The following is a 10874-nucleotide window of genomic DNA, read 5'->3' as shown; positions in this document are numbered from 1 at the left end:
GCATTTTTTCATAATAATAATTCGTTATTATTCTTAAATTGAATAAAAAAAAAATTTAATTTGGCATTTGCATTTTTATCACCTATTTTATCAGTATTTATTTCAGAGTTGCATACTTATTCAACATTTCTTAATAAGTGTATTTAATTCACAACACTAATCTAATTATATCTTATACTTATTAAATAAAATATAAATCTTCTCTTATAATAAAACTTGTCGAGAAATGAACACAAACTATACGTACAGTAAGCTGAGGCGCGAGTTCGGCCGACAGTGTTCGTTCGTTAAGTCTGGCCCAACGGCATTGGTCAACGTGACGCCAGAACCAGGCGTAGAAGAACAACTATGGTCACCAGAAAATCCGGTGGACAAAAGCACAAATAAAGGCAACGATTGGTCAGAACACGAAGTAATTTTAATGACGTTTAACGGTTTTTTTTATATGATATTTTGCAGTATCATCAAAACTTGAGACAAGTTGAAATTAGTTTAGACCAATCGAACCATCCAAAACTCGTAACTAAAAACCGTCATTGCCTGACCTATTCAAATATATATTTACGAATACATCAGTATATGGTCTACCTACAATATTGTTGTTTTCCGACTTAACTTACCTTTTCATGACTGTAAATGTATTAATTATATAAAATGTTCTAAATATTATAAATGCAATTAAAAAAAATAAAAAACACCGTTGGTAAATTAAAACGCTCACCTAATTGTTGTAAAAAACTTATGTTAAAATATCAAAGATCAAGGAATCTAAAATCAAAATTAACAATCTGTATGGAGCACACTATAACGACAGACAAAATTCTCAAGTATAATATTATATTGGACGTGAATAAAGCGAACACGCAAAATCAAAAAGTTATAAAACTTCAATGAATAATAATATATTATACTACGTGGTTGTAATAAAATTCAATGTATATATTATCAAAGTCAATTTATATTGATATCACCTATCAGCTGCACATAATTCTTCGGGGATTTTAACAAATCGTATATACTTAAGTAGAATATAAAAAATATTATAGGAGTGCGTATACTGAACTAACACATTTCAAACTCGATTTTATATACCTACGTAAATTTATGCCGAACCCAAAATCATACATTTTGCGAATCATAGGACTTTTTTTTTTTAAAGTGAGTTCAAAGTTCAAAATAATCTTATTTAAGTATTCTATAGTTATAAATCATTTTGTAAGAGTTTAAGTCTGCAAACGAAGTATATTATACTTTCCAATGAATGTAAACTGCTACTGCATAATTTATACGACCTGTGAAGAACGTAAGACTAATAACTATAATATATATAACGTGGTTAATAGTAGGATATATATATATATATATACTATAACCGCGTTATGAGACAGTTTAATGACTATATGTTTATAGGAAACGGTTCGAAACTGTAATACAGTGAAGAATACGATTATACTCGTAAATAATGTTATCATTTATCATTATAAACAACACAGCCATAAATACAGTCGACATTTCTTTTTCTTTATGCCACTTAAATAATATTAACAAAATACTTCTCATCGAAATCCACAAATACGGTTGTATTATTTCAACACGTCATATACGGTTGAGCTAGGTTTATGTTATTAAAACAAAATATTATAGCGTATCTAATAGTTGTCGGAGAGGAAATTACTATTTAGTACTATTTACACATAATAGAACAGAGTGATGTGGATCATTCATTTACCGGTGGACAATAGGCTTGATGCATTTGACAATGACACAAAGGAGACAAAGATTTTAACACAAGGGGTGCAATGTGCAAATTGCAGTATGAAGTTAAATTAGATGTAGTATATCAAATTACGTTGGTTTACCGGATATACAACACTGCGCAAAGAGTATTATTATAACAATAGACTTTAATATTATGATTGTTATGCTATTTTAATATAATCAGTGATACAGTGAAACCGTTATATAATATTGTAACGGAGAGACCATCAACAGTGACCGTTTTAGACGGGTCTTAGAATTGTTTTACACACTCACATATATATTATATATATATTTAATTAAAATATTACAATTTTATGAAAAAAATAAAAATCTGATATTAAATGGTATGTAATAATACGTGATATTAATTATAATAACACGCACATACGTACATGATATTTTTAATTATACATGATACGTAATATTATGCGCAATAAATTAACGTTATCATTATCGGCTATAAGCAACAGGCGTATGTAATCGGTCGTAATCCGTATTACGCCATGACAACCGGTGACACCACTGTTGTATAGTGCGATATGTACATACACAAATTAGTTGAGTTTGGACTAAGAATGTTGTCCGTTAAGAAAGGCATCGGGAAGAAATACTGATGACCGCATCCGTAATCAAATGAGTCCGTCATAGACTTTTGCTGGGACTATATTATGTCACAACACAGTCCGTTGAGTCGAGTTGCATTGTAACACTGATATCTATCTATGTATATATATATATATATACACAATATAGTATGCAATGATATTATAACTTCCACTTCCAGACTGAATTTCTCAATGTTATACATTGTATAGGCAAACACTGTGCGCGTGGAGTATGCTGAACGCGGGATTTTCCACACGGAAGGTGGTTGGCCCAAAGACATAAATCTAGACGATCCGGAACAAGTGGTTAGGTTCCGGAAGAAGGCGGAAAAGGACGAAACGTATTTACAAGCGGTTATGCAAATGTCTAGCGTGAGTGTAGATTTCTAAAAATAATTACACATTATAGGTAACATTACTAACCATAATAAAATACGATTTGCCGACAATAGTACCTGCTTAAATAATAATACATATTTTAAATTTCTTTTTGTGAATGAGACAATGTATAGAGTTACTTAAAACCTCGCAAATTATATACGTGATCCATTTCACGGGTATAGCTTAAACACTTACTACCTACATAACATTTATTCGACAATCAATATTATATTAATATTTTCAATAATAAAATTATGATTACACGGCTTTATGAGTAGGCAATTTAGCTACACGTATGTCGTGTGTAGCGTCAGACGCATCCTGTAGACACGACACCTACTATAATAAAATTAATATTGCATTCATTGTCTGCGTCTCACGAACGTAAAAGTCGTATAACATTTCGAATTTGCGTCTTTCAAAACAAATTTTGTGTTCTTATCTTTAATATTACAGAGAATGGTCTCCTGCAATCAAGTTTAAATTTAAGAATATCATCTGTGCTAATACGTTAAGTTTCTCTAACATATTAATATTTTAACTCGTTTGACCACTATGATTCGGCCCGACGTATACCTATATGGTTGTGTTTTTCAGCTCGCCGAACACTTTATAAATCAAAACAATTCGATAGACATTTACCAGCCATACTTTACCGACCCGAGCTGTCAGAAGATGCAAACGTTGGCACCGTCTTTTCGGACGGTGGCGGTGATGTCGGACTCCCGGGAACCGACCCGACCGGTACAAAACATATCTTGGTCACCCGACCAGGGCACGTTGCTCGCGGTAAGCTACGCCGACATGCGATTCCAGAACGCCGACCCAGACACCAGTTTCGACTCGTTCATATTCGACTTGGGTGTGTGCGCAGAAAAACCGTTATAGCTAGCGACCGGTGACTTTAACGACAATTCGGTTTGAACGTTTCTTGCCCCACTCTTTTAGAGGACTCCACCGCTCCTTATTTCACGATAGAGTCGCCGCATCCGATCGTCACGCTCGAGTTCAACCACAGGGACGCACAGTGCCTGGCTGGCGGTCTGATGAGCGGTCAGGTCGCGTTCTGGGACATCCGCAAGAGCTCGGCCAACGTAGCCATCAGCAACATAAGGGACGGTCACCGGGACCCGGTCCGGAGTCTTCACTGGATCCATTCCAAGACCAGCACGGAGTTTTACACCGGTTCCAGTGACGGTCAGGTACGCATATAAACAAACATTTTTTGTTATGATACTTTAATAATATGTTCAGTTTGAAGTGCGATAATAGAGTAAAATGATCCAAAATCTAAACCGTATATTATAATATTGTATATTTTAATTGGTGTTCCTGAGTTGCATGCGAAATTTATTTTTTAAGTTAAAATGCGCCGTACTCGTGTTACTTTTTTATGCAACAAGGCTGGTTTACAAAAAAACGAGTGATATATTATTATTATTCAGTAAAAGTGTAAAACTGATCTGATTTATATGTTGTAGGTATACTGTGAAACATTTAAAATTAAAATAAATAAAATGTGATATACAAACAATTGTGTGAAATTATACATTTGATAAATAATTGCAGTCAAAGTTTGTTAAAGTCTAAAAATAATTAAAATCAAACAGACAAGTTTTTGTATGCAAACTTTTCGCCAACTTTCTTCGAAGTCTAAACAAATGCCTGAAACTTATAAAAATTAATTGTATAGCCATCAATCCTACAAAGTTTTTATTTTGTTCACTACACATTGCCCATATTTATTTTTTTTTTATCACGTGTAGCCGACATCAATGCTAACTATTTAACTATATTAACTGTTTGTCGAAAATCACAAACAATCGAATTGTATATAGATCATTGCTGCGCTATATATGATTATCAAATTACAATCATATCTAATCACCATTATAATGCTATTGTTAATCTCGTATCATACCCGGAGAAAACCCGTAATACGGTATATCCAATTTACTAGGTTAATTTACTATAGTACAGGTACGGCATTCGTGCAAACCAGTGAAAAGCGATCGTCTGTTCAAAATTTACTCACGTGACTCGGCTCCGTCGCAAAAAAAAAAATAACCATACACGCAATTCGACTGTCGATCGGCACCGTTCTTTTTTCGGCATACGATTCGGATGCAGCCATATAAATATATTATAATATATAACTATATATTTTATTGATATTTTTAATAAGTAAATCCAATAATGATAAAATACCTGAGGAAATATACATATATTTGACGTATATTAACCCACTCGTCTGGCGATTAATTAGTCGTACTACATAGGTACCTCTGCGGTTGACTGATGGTAGAGTCGGATTAAGGTTTTAGACCTATTAGGAACCTTTCATCCTTTTTTAAATATAATTAAATTTATAATAAATTCGAATGTTAATAGATTGTATAACACGACAATTTTACGTAATGAAACTAATAACACGGATAAATAAATATAATAATTAAATATGAATATTTGTGGTAAAATTTTTCATAATAATATTATGAACCGTTTTATGTTTATTCGTTCGTGTAATATATTATTATAATCAGCATTTTCATTTATTTTCATTAAGAAACAGTCAAAATAAAATATATATTATTTATAAATATAAATGATTCAAAAATAGTATTATACAATGACGATATAATTGAAAGGACATGATAGTTAAAATAAATATTTTGTCTTTCATCCAAAGAATGTTTTTATAAAAAATATAATTAAAATTATCGATCCGTAGCCCATCGCCTGACTTGTTCTTTTTTCCCTTTAATCCGACACTGACAAATAATTATCATACTAATGATTTTTGTTCATAATGGATAGTGTTTTTTTTTTTGCAGGTCATGTGGTGGGACGCCAGAAAACTCACAGAACCCACAGAAGTGTTGATTTTAGATCTGTCAAAAGGTGAAAACATCGAAGAACCGGAATGGGCGAAATGGGCTCGGTCTCACGGAGTGTTTTGCATGGATTACGATCCTTCAATACCCATACGATTTATGGTACGTATATTATCGCAATATAATGATTACACACCGAGTCGTCGACAATTTTACGCGCATATTGTGATCCATGATAAATTTACCGATAGTATTTATGACCCCCATGCCTTTCCCCGTGTGATCATGATCAAATCTAACTCCCTAAAATGCCTCAAAGACCAAACTAAATAGTACAATAGTATTGCATAATTAATTTTATTTAATAATAATTATAATAATTATGTGGTTAACTATACTATATTACAGTATAATGAATTATTATATAATTAAATACGTGAATTATTTGTTCACAGCTTAGTCATATGAATTTTTATTTCTTAAGACACTCTAGTCGTATATTTATGTATTTAACCGAAAGTTATTGATTAAACACAACTTTAGGATAAAGTATTGGTTAAGTTAACTTTTATTTTTTCTATCAGTTAAACTTTTAACTTGACGATTAAAAATTATATTAGCTGTTTATTATGTAGTTGTACTGTACAAAAAATGTGGTTAATTTTATATAAATTATAAGAACCTACATAAATTTTGAATTTGTTACCTTTTATAAAAGACAAGTACATAATCATATAAACTAAAATAATGAATATTTAACCAAATTCTTTACATAATAATGATGAAATATAACAATTTATCAATTATCGGTGAAGGCCTTACTGTCTTACACAGTACAAGAAATAATTAATCATTTGATGAAATGTGATCATCGTGATTTTAAGATAAAGTTTTGACTTAAAAGTTGTTGTTGGATAAGTTTTGGATCAAATAAGTTCATTTAGTCAACGAGATATGTATAGAAAAAAAAATAACAAGCCCACACAGTTCAGTTAATTAAAAAAAAAATAGTTTCATGAGAAATATCAAATAACAAAAATAATTGTACTTTCTATTATGTACAAAGTTATTAATATTATTTTTATAAAATAAAATAATAAGTTGTAATAATTAAAAATATAAAATACATTTTCGGGGTTACGCAAATATTGAATACTAAATCAACATTCGCTACAACACTATACTATATTTATTTTATTTTTAATTATCCCATACCAATATCAACTAATACATTATTATTTTAAAAATAAAACCTATAGGTTAGAATCAGTCAATACTCAAATAACTGATTCCATTTAATAATACTTCATTTGTTAATAAAAAAATTGTTATTTCTATAAACGATTATTGAAGAACTGTCGTAGTGCAATAGCACAATATATAAAAGATTATTTCTTTACACTACAATTGTATGCAAAAAGACCTTTTCATATTATTATTGCTGATCAGTTTCTCGGTAAAAGTATAATGATTGTATAATTACTTAGAATTTTAGCAGAGCTTTTGTACGACTTTTTTTTTCAATTTATATATTATGTCAAGTACAGTTAAACAAGCATATACATTACATAAATGTTTCTACAGAATTACTAGATTTCTCATAGCAAAAAGAGCAATGGATTGTATACATATTTAAGGTATAAATCCTGGTTATTAATTATTAATTCAAGCGCTATGTTTAATAGGTAATAAGAAAGTCAAAAACCTCAAACACTCATATACTTAGAATTTAAATTGTAATTCTGCTACTATTTTATGACGAAAGACAGTGCTCTTTATCATCAAAATATTATCTATCTTAGGCATTAACAACCCCAAAATATTTAGATTGATTGGTAATTTATTAAATAAATACACTATTTTTAACCATAAATATTCCACGATTCGAGTTTCCTATTTTCTTATTATACGTTTCGTTTTTATTTTATTATTTTTAATTTAAAAACTGCCCCACACAATATGCTGATTTAACGTGCATTCACAAATATAGATAGGCACAGAGACCGGATTGGTGTTCAACGGAAACCGTAAAGGCAAAACGGTTTTTGAGAAAATATCGTCCACGTATAACTGTCACCATGGTCCAGTGTATTCAGTGCAGCGGAACCCGGCATTTTTAAAAAACTTCATGACCGTTGGTGATTGGCAAGTGAGAATATGGTCAGAAGACGTGAAAGAATCGCCTATAATGTGGACCAAGTACGTATCATATCATGATAAATTTCGAATACCCATACACAGGATTACACGTATCAAAGTTACATAACCGAATTATAATTTTTGTAGCTTTAAAATCATTGTGATCAGTTACATACATTACAAATAATGTTTAAACGTGTCTAAGATCAATTATTATTGCGTTTTTTATAAAATTTGAAATTGAAGTTAAATCGAAGAGCTATAATATTAATCATATCAAGATAATAATAAATATCAGGTGGACATTTTTAGTATCCGCGGTTATTTATTTTTAAATTATATAAAAAAAGTCAAACATCTAAACATTTGATTTTGTATATAAATATCACAATAAAAACTACCATTTTCCCATAATTTATTTTAGTTTTTCACTTTTCTCAAGCACTCAAAGCAGATCCAATTTGCTATCATATAACTACCATAAAGCTGAATATTTAAAAATGTTGAAGTCTCCAAAGTACGATAACAGACACAACATTAATAATTTTAAAAAACACGCATACATAAAAGTGTACATTATTGATCATTTCGTTTAGAAACTTAAGCCAAAAGGCACGCCAGATAAACACCAATATGTTTATAAACAAAATTAAATAAAAATACTAGACTAAATATTGTGAGTTAAAATAATTAATAATCATTGTTTTGTATTAGACATCATGACGTAAAGCTGACTGGCGGTGCGTGGAGCGAATCGAAACCGTCGGTTTTTTACACGACAAGGGCTGACGGCTGCATGGACGGTTGGGACATTTTACAAAAGCAAAAGGATCCGATACTCACCATTAAGGTATTTACAATCAGTATTTCCTAATTGGTTTCTAAACTTTTTAATTGGTACCCAGTTTATGTCGTAAGACATATCCGTGAATTGGTTACAGTCATTCTTTGAAATTTATTTTTTAAAAGCAATTGATGAAAAATTTAAAGAATTTAAAATTGATTTAACTCGAACGAATTGTACTATCGTATATTCAATATTACTGTCAAAACTATGATGTCTAAACGAATTATATATTCATCTACTTATTTCTAAAACCTATTTTTTTTTCATTTATTATATATAACACGTCGTTATTTATAACTTATTGGACTTGTGCATCAACATAGTATTGTTAATACATTCTATACTAAAAATACATCATAGGATCTGAAGTTCATATTTTGTTATGTTCTATAAAAATTTTATTTTATTATTTTTAGACATATGAACCAAATAGAATGTAACCTTTTCGACGAACTAGAGAAATAATGTCACGACGATAAAATTCAATTCTATGCGATCTTGTTTTTCTTCTCGTTTTCGTGTACTATGTTCGTAGGTGGCTGACAAAGAATTGAATTGTATTCGATGTCACGAAGGTGGTGCTCTGTTAGCCGTCGGCGACGACTGTGGAAAAACCTACGTGATCAGAATGAACGATTGGTTCGTCACTGCCGGAAAAAATGATAAAGCCCTGCTGACGGCGGTAAGTATTATTATTAACTATAGAGGTGCTTGTACTCAATTAAAAATATTTGTAAAAAAAAAAAACCATTATATTTCTGGTACCCAGCAAATTTGTCTGTAGGCTTAATTATGTGGTGTTGTCGGTGTTGGGAGAGTATTTAAAAATGTATTAATATTATTATATTACTATCACTAATTGATAGTAAATATAAAACATCATTAAAATATCGATGGTTAAATGCACACAATATGTGTTAAGTAGGTACATAAGAAAAATAAATATAATAAAATAAACATTTAAAATTGTGTATTTTCATGTAATATATTATGTTTGACAACAAATTTTTATAGTTATGACCCTTTAAATCCTCCTAAATTATTGATTTCATTAAAAATGCATAAATCTATACTTAATACATGCATGCGCTTGACCATTGCCATATCCTTGTTAAATCAAAACCAGTGATAACATTTATATATATATATATATATGATTGAGACGTGTTTATGAATACATATTGTAATTAAGTGACCCGTTATTGAGAATTTATTTATTTATTGACAGATGTTTGATCGGGAAACGAGGAGAGAAAAAATCATAGAGGCAAAACAACGAGAAATAAAATTAAAGACGAAAACGTCGGCAAAAGTTGACACCACTACGACAAAGGATAAACATGCCCAATTGGCCGAAGCTGAAATCCGAATGGTGCAAGAAGCTGAAAAGGAATTTATGGAACTCATCGACATGATCGTGAGTTCTACAATAATTCAGCAATATATATATATATATGTAGATCAAATAGTATGCAAACTACGTACAGCAAAGGGAAAATAAACTAAACGAATATAAACATTTCACCATACGTTTTTTGACTCTTTCCAAAATCAGGCAACTTAGCTAAAAAAAATAATTATATAAATATTATTGCGATTTTATTATTAATTTTATAATTATAAATTATAATATTTTATATTGACGTGTGGCCATAATTTAAGAAATACAGTTTATATGTTTTTTAACTCAAATTTTGTTTTCTCCAAACATTTGAGTTCCAACATTTGTAGAGACCATAATATATTGATTCCAAAAAAATTTAAAGTGAATTTGATAATTTCTATAGATACCTAAAATATTATATACTACAGTTATGCATTTTAAATATTCAAACAAAATTGTAAACACATTAAACTTTTTGGTTCACAATAAAGAATAAAAACTATTGATATTATTGCTATTATATTTGTATTATAATGATATTGAATACCCACCACTCGGAGAGATATCTATGATTATATAATTATAATAAAGCTTATTAATTTTTTCTTTAAATCTTTAACTAAAGTATATAATAGAAAAGTATAAGATGCTTTTTAAAAAAAAATTAATATAATGCATAATTTAGTGTAAGTATGTACAATTATATTATATGATTAATTGCAACTTTAATGCATAATAATGTCATACGGTTTTTGTTTTTTTTTTCAGATGGACCAACCATCTGATGAAAACAACGATAACACGGAAGAATTAGAAAACCCAAACGAAGATGAAGATAGTAGTGATCATTTATTAAACGATCAGAACATTATTGATGAATAATGGCAAATAATTTATTACAACAATAATAGTGTTCGGGTGAA

At 29.9% G+C, this 10874-nt stretch overlaps 1 protein-coding gene across 1 annotated transcript; it reads left to right on the top strand.

Moving 5' to 3' along the window:
- The first annotated feature begins 226 nt into the window (after positions 1-226).
- LOC113549330 (dynein intermediate chain 3, ciliary-like) lies at positions 227-10874 on the top strand. Its single transcript, XM_026950579.1, has 10 exons — positions 227-412; positions 2577-2738; positions 3345-3609; positions 3696-3949; positions 5582-5743; positions 7572-7780; positions 8435-8570; positions 9103-9249; positions 9796-9984; positions 10720-10874. The coding sequence occupies exons 1-10, from the start codon at positions 227-229 to the stop codon at positions 10831-10833; spliced, it is 1824 nt and encodes a 607-aa protein (XP_026806380.1). The 3' UTR covers positions 10834-10874.

Source organism: Rhopalosiphum maidis, chromosome 4, assembly GCF_003676215.2.
Source record: "Rhopalosiphum maidis isolate BTI-1 chromosome 4, ASM367621v3, whole genome shotgun sequence".
NCBI lineage: Eukaryota > Metazoa > Arthropoda > Insecta > Hemiptera > Aphididae > Rhopalosiphum > Rhopalosiphum maidis.
The sequence above is the reverse complement of the archived record's forward strand: the minus strand, read 5'-3'. Positions and strand labels throughout refer to the sequence as shown.